We start from the raw sequence: 14,408 nt of genomic DNA, 5'->3' as shown, positions 1-14,408 counted from the left end.
AAGCAACAAAATTATGGAACCTCTATAAAGTGGTCTGCAAGATGACAGAACAAATATCTTGTAGCATAGGATTTCAGGAGCCCATGCCGATTGTAAACAACATTTAGTCATTTATTGGGGACACTACTCCCCGTAGCTAATAACGTAACGTGGATGAGGGAAGGGATAATAGGAGAGGTGGGAACAGTAACATGGCTGGCAAGGAAAGAAAAGAGAAAGAAAAAGGGTGAAACTGGGATTCTTCCTCCACCTGTCCTTGGAGTTGGCTCTGTATATTAAGAACCTACAAATTGGTAAGCCAGGGTGACAATATTTTGCCAAAGAGCGATTGAAATATCTAGCGATACACTTACAATTTTTTTCATTTAACATATGTCAATGTGAGAATTACGACTTTTCTCAGACTTTCCTGGTCTGCTTACTTTAAACAGATCAGTAACTCAAAATATGGGTCAGGAAAACAGTCAGGGAACTAGCATTTTCAGAAAGTTGACACCCCCCGAGTATGTCTTTAACAGGCTTACTTTTAGCTGGCCTCCGTCACTTGAGTATTTTGTGTTTTTAATAATTAGAGTTGCAACCTTTTCTCCTTTATTCCAGAGAGACTGAAATAAGAACAAAACACTTAGAGAAAAGCAAGCAGCTACAACTTGTGAGTTATTGGATTTAACATTTCAATAGTTGAGCACACGTCTCCCTCCCTCTACCACCCTACACATGGGACTCATGTTGAGTTCTATTAATGTAAAATATGCTTCATAACTACAGCCTGTCACAAGGAGAGCTTTGTGTCAGCTAGATTCAATTGGACAGCTAATTTAAGTTCTAAATTGAAAAGACTGCCTCTTTTTCAGAATGCAAAGCAGTGGGAGAGGAGGTGGAGGTCTCTGAGGTTTTCAAAACAATAACATTTGGCTTTAACCAGCTTGCTGCCCGCAGCGATAAGATGAAATACCCTACAGGGTAATATTGCATCCCTACAGATGTAATAGCATAATGCCAAGTCTTTGCCAGGTTATGTCGAAATACATAAAACTGAAAACCATTCTGAACTGCTCTTGCATCATATGCATTGTCCTTGCCTTGAAATGGTTAAGGATCCTTTTAAGTAGATTTGCTGATCATGAATGTTTTAAAGGTTAATCGCTGCAGCTTATTGATTTATGTTATATATCCGTATGGTGATATGGGTTGCAACGATTCTGTACTAATTATTAAGAAACCACCTGAGGAAAAAAAAAGACAGCAGGGTACGTTGGCAATAACCGACATTATATTAAATTTTAGCACCTTGAGGAATTCTTGAGGTTCCCATATGTATGCCTATGCTCTACATTACTTTACGTTGCGGAATGATCGTTTACCATACGGCTGAAGTTGGTTCCCAAGCACAATTTTCTGCTTTTAGTCTCCCAGCTTTTATTCTGCAGGGAAGGCGAGGGAGTATAGGGGGAGGCGGGAAAGGAGATATCTGCAGCAAATGTGTTTAAGAGCTGAAAGTATTTATTAAAAATGTCAGGAGAAAAGTGCTCCTGGCAGATTAAAGCTGTATTTGAGTTGACAGCTTTGACAGGCAAAAGTGATGGGAGGGGAAGGAAGGGAAAGGGGGCGGGGGGCTGTAACTGCACATTTTCCTCTTGTGCAGAATGCTGGAATGAGGAATAGAATCTATTTACAATTCAAATATGGGATGTTAATTGGGAACTCGGACTTCTGCAATGGAGTTGATTCAAGGAATCAACCTGTGTATCCAAAGGAGCTTGGCACCAGTCTTTAAATGCCAGGAAAGGCATACCAACTCAATAGCCCAGCAAAATCAACCCCTCTTATCTTTAGGTCCTTAGGAAAGGAGCATCATAAAAAGCTGCTTGAGTCTGGAAGCCAGGGAAGTTTCTATGGCAACAGCCTGAGCCAGTCACAGCGTCATATAATGTTCTACACAGTTGAGCCTCACAATTTGGGGAATTTTGATTGGGTATGGTATTAATTAATTGGCCACAACTGTCAATGAGAAATCTTTGTCATCTGCCATTAGAGCAAACCAGTGTCCATAATCTAAAATGGGGCAAGCTACAGATTTTTTTTTTTCTACTACAAAGGCAAGACCTAGCATTATTATTTTTCCTTCATAAATATGATTCCTAAATTATGTTGGACTTTCTGTTTAGGTCTCTTTTGTACAGACTTGTAAATATTTTTTTGCCTCTGTGTAATTGTTCCCTTTAATCTTTGTAGTGTTGCAACCCTTGGTAAAATCCATACATGGCCCCGCATAATGGCTTTAAGACGAGAGGGGAAAAAAAAAAAAAAAGATTTTTTTTTTTTTTATCTGTTTCATGACCCAGCTTAAGAGCTGCCTGTGTTTTAATGGATTTTCTCCCTCACTCAATTGAATGGATTGTCCCTCATTATCATTTAAATAGAAGCCTCAGTCCCTGTGAACATGGAAAATTTGAATGCGGTTGTAAAGCTGTGATAATGTGAAATATTCTGAAGGTGAAGGGAGGGTGGGGGGATGGATGGAGAGAGGGAGGGAGCGGAAAGGGAAAAGAGAAATAACTCAATGTAATTGTCGTAGGTTCTTGATCTCCCTAACACCACCCACTACATGATGGGAAAATAGACTAATAATTGTCTCCCTGGCCTTGCCAAACCGGCTGCCCTAGTTAGCTGGAGCTAACACTCTAATTGTCAAGTATGACCCCCCCAGATGAATGAAGATATATTCAGGGCACAGCAAGGGCTAAACATGAGTGATACCAAGAGGCAAAGATTAAATTGGCAATTATTGGCTTAGCAGGAAAGGTTGGCAGGTGCACCGTGCGCCTCTGACTCACCAGGGAAAAATAGGAAATGCAGCTGCATTATTCACACGTATGCTGAGCTTAACTCTGTCACTGCCGTAGACCACTGCAGTCTTTTTCCTCAATTTCTACATGTAGGTTTGTTCTGATACACATAATGCTCGTATTATTTTATCAAATTACCTTGGCTTCTCTTTAAATGCTGAAATTGCTTCTCTGCCATATGTAAGTAAACCTATAGATTGATATATATTTCTTGATTGCAGCCCGATAATTCAGGTTTACTTCCATAGGTAGGCATTCTCTGAGTTTGTTCAAAAATATTTCATCTTTCTGGGTAGAACTCGAACTACACTAGCAATCCCAAAATGTCATATTGTCATATTTTTGAATGTAGTATTATACACGCAGGCCCACCCCTATATTCTCACAAAATAGGAATGACACTGCTTAGACTACAGACATCTAATGTTATTCCCCTTTACCAATGAATAATGCTATTTCTGTATGAAATGCACCCCTAGACATGGCCACAGATATAACCAGTAACCCCTAATTGTGTGTATATAGTTTCTAAATAATTTTATTGTATTTAAAAAAAAAAAATCAAAAATACTCTTTTATAGATGATCTCTTATTATTCCAGTCATTGTAATGTTATGTGTTATGAAAATTGCAGCTACCATTGAACCTATTAGATATGCCCCTGTGGTTCATGAACTATTTAATTGAGAACCAGTCAACTGCCAAATGTGGACTGCTGATGGGTCTACAGGTACAGTTGGTGCATATATGTATTTATCCATCCTGACAAGACATAAAATGATCTATATGTAATAGGATTCTGTTAATTCTGATGCAGAATGCCTATGATAACATTCTGATCATATGTTTATATGAAATTGAATTTTACTGTACGTGGCCAGGTGCAGGATATGCTTACAGTATCCAAACCCAATAACCAAAAATGTAATCTATTGCAGTTGGCCACTCCTGAAAGTGACACTAAAGTCTGTTTTAAAAAAATCTATTTTCTATTGCTCTCAGCCTCTTCCACATCTCCAAAGTCTTATTTGCTGCTGTGATTCAACCTTCTGTTAGAGGATGGCTGCATTTGTTCTCCATGGTATCACTGTATTTCGGAACATGGCAACCCTCTCTTGCTTGCTTCCGAAATGGACTAGGGACTATTTGTAGCATGCAAATGCCGGTCCACTGCTTGTACATGAGCTCACAGGGGATTATCCTTTATTTTCACCTGGTGTATCTGGGCAGTAATAAACTCCTTGTCTTATGCCGTGTACACACGACTGGACTTTTCAACAACAAAGGTCATACGGAACGAATCCATCGTACAATTTGATCATGTGTGGGCTCCATCGGACCTTTGCTGCCCAAAAATCTTGACGGACTTTAGAAATAGAACATGTTTCAAAAAATGTTTTGCCGGACCCAGTTCCTATGGAGAAATCCGCTCATCTGTATGCTAGTCCGACGGATGAAAACCAACGCTAGGGCAGCTATTAGCTACTGGCTATGAACTTCCTTATTCTAGTCCGGTTGTACGTCATCACGTTTGAATCCTTCGGACTTTGGTGTGCTTGTGTGTGGCCAAGTCCATTCATTCGGAAAGTCAGTCGGAACTCTGCCGAAAATCCGTTGGGAAGACCATCGGACCTAGTCTATTGAAAAGTCCACTCGTGTGTATGCGGCATAAGGGTAGCTCCACTCTGTAGAGGAGCAGTTAGGACACACTTGCAAAGCAGGATTGTCAGCCTGTATAGAATTTAGTGGTGGATGTACTAGCAAATTTAGATAAACTTAACTGACAAATTAAAGCTGAACTCTAGCTAACACTTTTTCAGGAGTTACAGCAACAGTTTTTATTGTTCTGGGATAAAAGTTTTAGAAAAAAAAAGAATAAAAAAAAGGACCATTAGAATTACCGCTCTCAGTGTTGTCTATGGTTTATTGCAACCCTCAAATAGAACAATGTAGGCACAACGCCAGGGCATACACAAAACAATTGTTTTCTTTGTGTTCTGTTCACCGCACAATGCTGCCTTGAGGTGGGTTCCGGTGCTTTGTGTTAAAATGCAGATGTGCTCCATTTTTCTGCCAATGCACCATAGCTTGCCAGATCTCACCATTGGTCACCGCACCAAAGAAAATTGTAATTTGTATTTTCAATAAAGTTGAGAAAAAGGGTAAACGGTGCCTTGCATTGGAACACCCATCTGTACACATCCAACACCAACCCACATGCCTAAAGAGATCATTTAATATGTGGGTGGGTGTCAATAAGCCTTTAAATCAGTTTAATACATTTCAGGTAAATCAAATAAAAGGTTTACCAAGTCTTCTAGTTTGTTTTCTTTAGAAGTCAGCTACAACCTAAGTACAAAAGCTTGTCTGCTGCCAGCATGCTGAAGAGAAACACCCTTGCACAGTGGTCTCTGCAGAGCATGAGCTTTTGCTGACTGCAGACCTGTCGGTCTGACTCGCCAGGCTGTGACTGCTTTTTAGATGTACCTGTAATGTATTTAGTTGATGTAAACTGAAAGTTTAATTGGGCTTTAAGAAATGTTACCAAGTGATCCTTACAGTGGAAAAGACATCTTAATGTTAATCCATTGATGTGTTTTTTTAAAGTGTGGGACTTGATATGTTGCTTGTCCTCCTGTCTGTGATTCTTGGGAAGAAGGGTTATGCATAGATTTACCATGGAGAATGTGCCCATTTTAAAAACAACAGCATATAGCAGGCCATTGGGGACCATGATGATTTAACCAGTGAACTGGAGTAGTCATGTAGTGGTGGACAGACAGTCAGCCCTGTAAATTGGTTGATACTGCTGCCTACAGAGAAAATGGACACTGGCAAACAAAAGAGCTGTTGTCCAACCAGATATAACCCCTACTATTCCCATAATGCTTACGTTTTTGTTAGCATCCTAGCAGGATCTTTTCTCACGTAACAAACGTTTTAATCATTTTTATTGCCCATTATATATTTTTTTTCTTAAACTCTTTTTACTGCATTCAAAACTTTGTCTGCATTTTGTTGAGCTCATCTCTTTATGTTGTTATTCAGATGTATGTTTCCTCAACTATAGTTTTGGATTCCATACCTAGCAACCTGCTGGACTGAAGATTGTGGGGTTAGTCTGGAATGTGACCAAAAGTATTGCAGCAGCAAAATCCGTATAGAGGAATTTATGCCTGGGCAAACACCACCTTCCAGTTTTGCCTGCCATTCACATAACAGATATGGACAATTGACAGGTAGACTACCTCAGCCAGCAATTGCACCCAGAAGTGTAATAATACAATCTGCTCAAAATTCTGGCAGACACACTGTGGTACCACCCAGTTTCACAGTTGCTGGCTTTTACATTATGGCTGTTGAAGCCCTGGTGTTAGAAGACAGGGTCTCTGATTTGTAAATTCCCACATTGTTGTAAACTAGGAAGTCTACCTCATGCAAGGTCTACCATTGCACATGGAAGGCTTATTTTGCTTTGTGCAAGGAAAGAAACATTTATACCCAGAGTACCATGAAAGGGCATGTTTCAGCTCTCGCAGTCCTACTCCAGAGTTCTAGGTCTCATTCTTTGGTTAAGACTTTTGTTTAGGATGTATTTCATGAAGTTTCTCCTGTTCAACCATCTTTGACTCCATGGGATTTAAATTCAACTTTCTCAGCCCATCAAAAATGTTGCTGCCTTTCCCACCCACAGTGATACTTCTCTTGTTGCTATCACCTATTTGAGGTGCATGGCTTTCTAAGCTGACAGTCTTATCCTATATAGAAACGTACTTAAGCCAGGTACACATGGGCCAAATGTCATTAGACAATTGCTGGTTCAAAAAAAAAAAAAAAAATACAACTGACCTTTGGCTCGTGTGTATGTCGGTCTGTCCGATGTGGGCACTGGAAAACCAGCAGCTGTCCGACTCCCGATTAGCGCTCTCTGCCAGGCCGTCCCCCTGTCAGAACACAATAGCTCAGCAGGGGAGATCGCTATTCTAACTTTGCATAGTTTATTGCGATTTTTTTTAACAAAAATATGCAGAAGAATACATATCGGCCTGAACTGAGGAAGATTTTTTTTTAAAATATTTTTTGGGGATATTTATTTTAGCAAAAAGTAAAAAATATTGCTTTTTTTTTCAAAATGGTTGCTCTTTTTTTGCTTATAATGTAAAAAATAAAAACGGCAGAGGTGATCAAGTACCATCGAATGAAAGCTCTATTTGTGGGGGAAAACAGAGTAAATTTTGTTTGTATGCAACGTCGCACGACCTTGCAATTGTCAGTTAAAGCAACGCAGTGCCGTATCGCAAAAAAAACGCTCTGGTCAGAAAGTGGGTATATCCTTCTGGGGCTGAAGTAGTTAAAGGTTTCTGGAGAGATCTGAAAATGGCTGTCCACTGACAATCCCCATTCAACCTGACTTAGCTTGAGACGATTTGCAAAGAAGAATGGCAGAAATTCCCCCAATCTTGGTGCACAAAGCTTGTTGCCTCATACCCAAAAAGACTTGAGGCTGTAATTGCTGCCAAAGGTGCTTGACCAAAGTACTGAGTGAAGGGTCTGAACACTTACAGTAAAAACATATGATATTTCATTTTTTTCTTTTTAATAAACTCAGACATCTCAAAAATTCTGTTTTTCATTTTTATCAATATGGGGTACTGAGTGTGGATTAACGAGAAAAAAATTAATTTAAACAATGTAGTATCAGACTGCAACATAAGAAACTTGAAAAAGTGAAGGGGGTCTGAATACTTTATGAATGCACGGTGGTTATTTGTGTACCTTCCAAGTCAAACTGTGGAAAAACAACTAATTACAGAGCTGAAATGCCTATGTGGAGCTGTCTTGCCTACCAAAAATTTAACTGTGTTAAGCCAATTTTCTAATCCGGGAATCCCTGCCAGACACTATATATCTTTTACTTTTCTCAATTGCAGTTAAAGCAATACAGCTTGGCCAAGGCTGTTATTGGACAGTTGAGGAATACCAGCTTAAGGAATACCAGCTCTGTGATCTCTCCTCCAATCCGCAACAGGACTGGACCATGCAGTAAAGCCTGATTTGGCTTATGGTTCTGTTCCTTCTTTGCTCAATATGAATGCTGATGTGCAAGGGATCATAGGAGGCTGGTAAAAAAGATAAAAAATATTAAAAACTATATTTGCCTACTCTGTATTTAATATATGAATTGATTTAACTCTAGAATTGTATACATGCCTACTCAGAAAACTGTGCAACTGAATGATATATTATACATACAGGTACCAGCACTTGCATCCATTTGTTTCTGTTTATTGAAACAGACAGCTCGATGATATATAACTAATAACTTTCTAGGACAGCTTATTGTGGTGAGAAGTGGTACTGCCTGCAGCACAACTTTGGTTTTTGAAGGTAAATGGAAAAAGAAATTGTTCAGGGTTGGGAAAAAAATTCTATGCCTTGTTGATCGTCCTCTTTTTCCTCCACAGAGCTCAGCTCAATCACTTTCAGGACACGGCTACTCAGTAAGTCATTTTTCTCCTTGCATTTCCTGTTGCTCAATAAATGACATCTTTGCTGTTAAAACCAAGGAGCTGTTCTTGTGTGATTGGTCCAACTACCAGCAGGAAAGAATGTTCATGAGTGATAAATAGGCAGTTCTAAGCAATGGAGTTATAAATGTAAATTAATATTCCATCACTTTTTTTGCAAGCCAAAAATAAGACTTATAAACATTTGAGGTTGTTTGTGAAGCTAAAACATATCCTCAAAAAAAAAATGTATAACCTATTCAGGTATTGCATATAGTCTGTCTAGTACAGTTTTTATGAAACATTCGGAATAGAGGTTGTAGTAATACAAGTAAATGCCTCTGCATGCTTTTAAAGGCTAAGCTCACCTTTAAAAAAAACTAAAATAATAAAAACACTTTTTTTTTTCTGGTTAAAAAAATTAGCATTTATTATTTTCTTCTTGGACACTTGTAGAGCATTGCACCCATGATCGGCAGATCACAGGTGCAATGCCAGGCTCCTACAGACTCCTACAGCTTTCTGCCCATACCTGTGTACACTGTATCTGTTCGAAAGCTGGAGGAAGTATCTGTGAACTACAAGAGAACTGCAAGCCGTCTGCCTTGGTGGAAGACAGAACTTGTAGTTTATACATTCACAATTTCCTGTGATGGAATGATGCAGCTGTATGGGCGGAGCTCCACAGCTACGTTTTTTTTAAAATGTGACAGTAGGTTCCGCGGGATTGAGGATCGGGGCTATAGCTGGAGGGTACTGGGACATTTTACATGTGTAACATGCCCCCAAAGGTGAACTTAATCTTTAAATGAGTATTTGCATTGCCAATGTAGGGCAGGGCACATGTTCACTTTAAAGTCCAACTCCAGGCAAATTTTTTCTTTCCCCATACTGTATCGGTTAACTGCTTATTTTGTCTAGAGGTGGCCACAGAGCCTATACCCACTCGATCTTTCGATCCCCTGGAAAACATCGCTCCCCCATGTCCAGCAGTTGACTGTTCCTGACATCTTCACCTCTAGAGCCGGTCTATGGACGTGATGACATTAGGAACAGACCTCAGGGGAGCAGGAGACACAGGGACCAGTATTGCACTAGGAGGATTTACGGATTAGGCGAGTATCTTGGCTTTCCAATCCCCTAGACAAAAATGAGCAGTTAACCCATGCAGTGTGGGTATAGCCCCACTGCATGGGGAAAAAAAATGAGCTTGAAGTTCAGCTTTAAATCTAAGCATGTTATACTTGCCTTTCCTTTGCCCTCCGCTGCTCCCTATGTTATCTCTAAGGCCTCATGTACACTGCTGCTGGTAAACAGACGTTTAAGAGCAGTTGGGCAGTTTTTTTCAGCTTCCCCTGAACTCTCCTCTGTTATCTCATCAGTACATTTTCACGCAGTCGTTTATAGTTGTTTAGTTTCTAGGCAATTGAGTTTAGAAGCCTTTTTTGGAATGCAAAAAAAAATGGGTTCAGATGGATGTTCAGAGGCATTTGAGATGCCAAATGCTTGTAACCACTTGTAAACGCTGCTAAAAGGAATAACTTGCATTTAGCAGCATTTGGTTTACAGTCCTTTTTCATTTTAACATTTCATATACCTTTTTTTTTTTTGTTTGTTTACAAACGCTTCTAGATGCAAAAGCGGCTAAAACCGGCATGTAAACATGGCTAAATTGACATTTTTAGTCACCGGTTTCTAGCTGTCAAGTTAAATCGTTCAGGAGAGGTTAAACAACATCCCGTGTACATGAAGCCCAAGTCAAGTAGTAGTTGGAATTTACACAGGGCTGAGGAGTCTGTCCTCAGCCCTGTGGCAGCACTGAGGCTGAGGACTCTGTCCTACCCCCTGTGGCAGCACTGATGCCTAAGTGGCTGGTTTCCAAACTCCAGTGCTGTCTTGTGTGAAGGAGAGTAAAATGCTCCCCTCCACCAGGCAATTCTTATCCCATATAACGCTGAATGGAGCAGCTGGGCAATAAAAGGAAAGTTGGGTATAAGGCTTCATGTACACGGGACGTGTTTACAACCGCTCCTGAACAATTAAACCTGACAGATAATAGCCCGCGTTTAACACGCCGATTTTGCCTTGTTTAGCAGCGTTTTGCTGTGTTTGCTTTTAGAAGCATTAAAAAAAATATATATAATAATAATAATAATACATTTTATTTATAATGCACTTTCCATCAAAAGACCTCAAAGTGCTAACTTTCATTTTTTTTTTTCAGAATAGCCAATAAAAAACGCCTGTAAACGGAACGCGAGTTATCGCGTTTAGCTGCGTTTGGAGCTTGAAATGCAAGTAAACTCAGCTTTTGAACCAATTTTTTGCATTCCAAAAAAAGCCTCTAAACTCAACTGCCTAGAAACTACTGTAAACGACCCTGTGTACATGTAATGATAAGATAACACAGAGGAGAGTTCAGGAGCAGTTGAAAAAAATGCCCAGCTGCTCTTAAACGTCCGTTTAGCAGCAGCAGTAGTGTACATGAGGCCTAAGCAGTTGCATTTGCCCTGCAGGGAAAACAACAAATTAATTTTAACTTTATCAAAATGGATAAAATGTGTTTAAAAAATTACGCATGATGTTTGCATTTATTTAAATGTTTACTTGAAAACTTAAGTAGACTAGCATTGTTCTTATTTTGATGTTGCTGTTTACTAGGAATGAACCTATTTTTTGCAGTTTGTTTACCTGCAGTACATCATCTGTTAAGGTGTAAACTGTATTTGTTTGCCGAGTATGTCAGATGGTTCTTTTTGCAGAATAATGCTGATGCTAATTGTGGATATGCCTTTCTATCATAGTGTTAGTAATAGTTAGTGGCCCACTTCTAAGGAATGTCTCAAGTCAAAGTAAGGACTTCCATGTTGAGTGAATGATGGCGGCTCTGTGTAAAACTCTGGCTAACGTGTGTGAAGATCCAGTGCTGTACAACACCTTTGCTGATCTGATTCTTTTATTTTTTAACTACTACCTAGTGTTTCCAAATTGAGTTTAATAAGTAATCATTCCAAATGCAAACAAGTGATTCTTGGCTCTGGTATCTCAGTACCGACTTAGTTTAGCTTTGCGACAGGGTGGTCTTTGACATCAACCCTGTCACAGGATAGATTTATAGTTTCAATGACTATAAGCAAAGTATGAATTAGAAGGGGTTTACAAGCTGGCCATAATTAGTAGATTTTTGCATGAACATTCATACAAAAATTCTTATCAGAACACTCCATGACATGACATATGTTGTTAGAAAGTAATTTAAGAAAGTTTGCTTTTTAATATTCAAATTTGGATTGAATGAACTTTCCCAAATAAAAGTGACATTTACTACTAGAAATTTGTTTGAGAAGAATTTTCCAACCTGCGCCTTTGAATTTTCTCATCAATGTCATTGAAAACGGGCATCAGTTTGACCTTCTGCTAGTGTTAGGGATTAATTAGGTTAAGGATAAATTGAGGTTTCATTTTATGGACTAATAAAGTGTACTTTGGCAAAATTACCTTTTTATACACTGTATTATTCACAACTTATGTTTTATTTTTGTTGTGGGAAGAATAAGCTTATTTTAAATTAAGTCCACTGTGTTAGGTTACATTTTATGGTTAAGTGTTAGGTTAGTGTTAGGGTTATGTGATGAAAGCAAGTTAAGGGTTCACTTCTGGGTTAGGTTAAATAAAATTGAAGGTGTGAATGGGTAGGTTAAGGTCAGGTTAAAGTGACCCTGTCACCATAAGGTCACTTGTACATTTGGTATACCTATTAACATAAGAGTGAATATAATTACCTTTCTGGTGGCTCATATCTTGATATACACTGCTTTACTACATCTTGGCCTTTGCAAGTTTTCAACCTTTTGAATGGTTGAATACCGGTTTGCCTCCTGCATGTTATGCTTCTTCTCGTGGTCTCATACATTCTGTAGTGAGATACAAGCTGGAGTGGGAAACCACAGCGTATGGCTGCGAAGCAGGTGTTCCCACACCCAGAGGTGTGGATTATTTGCTGGAACAACAAAATGGCAGCTTTTCGGAACATTGGTTGCCGAAAACGGAAGTATGTTGCCTCTTCTTTTAGCAGTTATGCTTTCGTATATAAGTCACCCTGTGGTCACTTTAAGGTTCGTGATTGGGGGGGGGGGGGGGGGTTATACTTGGGTTTTATAGTCAAAAAGCCTGTACAAAAGATTACCAGCATCAGGTTCTTGGTACCAAAAAACAAGGTTATAGTCTAAAACAACACAGTCTGTAGTGAGCAGAAGGCTACTAGGGTAAATTCAGGATGTTGGAGTTTCATGCTGTGCCACATATTGTAGAGAAATGTATTTTTAGCATAACCTTCTCCATTTACCTCATCCACAACCAAAAACGCTATTTTGGGTGAGAAATTATTTGGTCTCCACTGAGAAAAAATCATTTTTATGCCATCCTACACATCCACATCTCTTGTTGTGATGTATATTGTTTCCTTACAAGTGCTTTTATTATCCTTAGTCAGTAGGAGCCTTTTATTCTTTCCAGCTTCATGCAGCGGGATCTGCTGTTGGCCTTATTTTCACATGGTAGCAGTGGGCTTGACATCTGATAGGCTTTAGTATAGCGAAAAGGCCCCAAATCAGGGACTAATGAGAAGCTGAAACTCGGAGATAGATCAAGCAGTGTGATGTGGAAGAAAAGATTCTTCCTTGACAATTGTTCCTCTGCTTATACATGAGAGTTTCAAAGCAAACCTGTATCCCTCACTGCTCATCAGTGGTACAGGGCTTTCGTATGGCAAAACCTTGAAGAGGAAGGGAGATCTAAGAGAACAAAAGAGAAAGAGAGAGAGAAGCAGAACAGCATAATGAATCCTGTACATCTATCTGTTGTTTGTAGTCATTTTAATGGTCACATGTTTTTCATTTCTTTAATGAAAAGAAGGGGCTTCAAAATTTAGATGCTTTAAAACTGGAATGCTTTGCTAACCCTTTAGTTCCTGCAGTAGTTTCCGACATTATTCTTTATTTCTAAAGTTCATTTTACGTGCATCTTTTTTAATACACATTAGTAGTTACCTTTTCCATATTAATAAAAAGTTAAATTTATTAAAGGCTTATTTATATTGTATAGCACATTCTAGCAGTAAATCGAAGTTCAATAAATGTAAAACACAACTCAGTTAAAGGACATAATCTGATTCTGACCCCCACCCACCCATTTTGCAGGGTTTCCTTTTTTTAAAAGCGCCCAGAAAAACTGTCACATCCCCTGCGTCACCTCTTCCAGTTATGGCAGCCAATGCCCTGGATTTCTATTTCTGAAATTACGATGGAAGGCTTTACACTGTAAAGGTTACAGAAAAATGGCAACCAATTGCACTAAGGATGTCAACTCAGTTTGACCAAATCTAAACCAGGTAATGTAAAATAGCTTCAACTCTGCTCTCCACCCACAGGAGAAGGACCTCTCCTGTGGTTTCAGAGCAGATCTAACATTAGCTGGTTTCGTTTTTATCACAGTGAGTTGGAGTCTTGAATGCGATTGGTTGCCATATTTCTGTAGCATATTGTAGCCTGACAAGGGGTTGTATAATCTGCACCAGTTCATTATATTTAATTATGGCTGATATCAGTGATAGCAGTATTAGGGTGGTGCATTTTTGTTTGTCTAATGTAAGGGCTCCAGTTATGCCTTGGTGATGGCCTCTTCCTACAGTCAATGGGCAGTGTCTGTGTCACCAGGATGCCACGTGGGGAATGCAGACTTTCATACAGAAGATCTGTGTGCACGTGATTGCAGTTTTAGGTAAGTGTTCAGGGAGTTAGATTATTAAAAAGTAACTATATATATAATATAGGTGCAGGGAGGTGAAATGAATAATTTGTTCATTTCACTCCATGGTTATGAACTTTATAGCCCAACTACAGCTAAATTATGTTTTTGTTTTTTTTAAACAGAGTAGAAAATGGTTACAGCCCCTTACAGAACCTTGTGGGTTTTTATTGCTGACTGTGTCATTTAAAGGGAGATTTTGTGTCACTTCCTGATGGGACTTTTCACCAATGCAAACTGAGAAAAA

At 39.2% G+C, this 14,408-nt stretch overlaps 1 protein-coding gene across 11 annotated transcripts in view; it reads left to right on the top strand.

Moving 5' to 3' along the window:
* Nucleotides 1–14,408, top strand: part of FBRSL1 (fibrosin like 1) — a 717,476-nt gene that overhangs the window by 372,975 nt on the left and 330,093 nt on the right. For 9 of the 11 annotated variants that reach the window (XM_077461732.1, XM_077461735.1, XM_077461737.1 and 6 more), the window contains one exon: nucleotides 8,315–8,350. The exons of the other annotated variants lie outside the window; for them this stretch is intronic. In XM_077461732.1, the coding sequence (XP_077317858.1) occupies nucleotides 8,315–8,350 (36 nt within the window). The remainder of the gene's footprint in view (nucleotides 1–8,314; nucleotides 8,351–14,408) is intronic. 11 annotated transcript variants of the gene reach the window in all.

The sequence above is a fragment of the Lithobates pipiens genome, unplaced genomic scaffold (genome assembly GCF_037356315.1).
Source record: "Lithobates pipiens isolate NorthernLeopardFrog02 unplaced genomic scaffold, aLitPip1_a1.2 Scaffold_3, whole genome shotgun sequence".
NCBI classification, from domain to species: Eukaryota; Metazoa; Chordata; class Amphibia; order Anura; family Ranidae; genus Lithobates; species Lithobates pipiens.
Note: the sequence above shows the minus strand (reverse complement) of the source record. Positions and strands in the feature narration are given on the sequence as shown.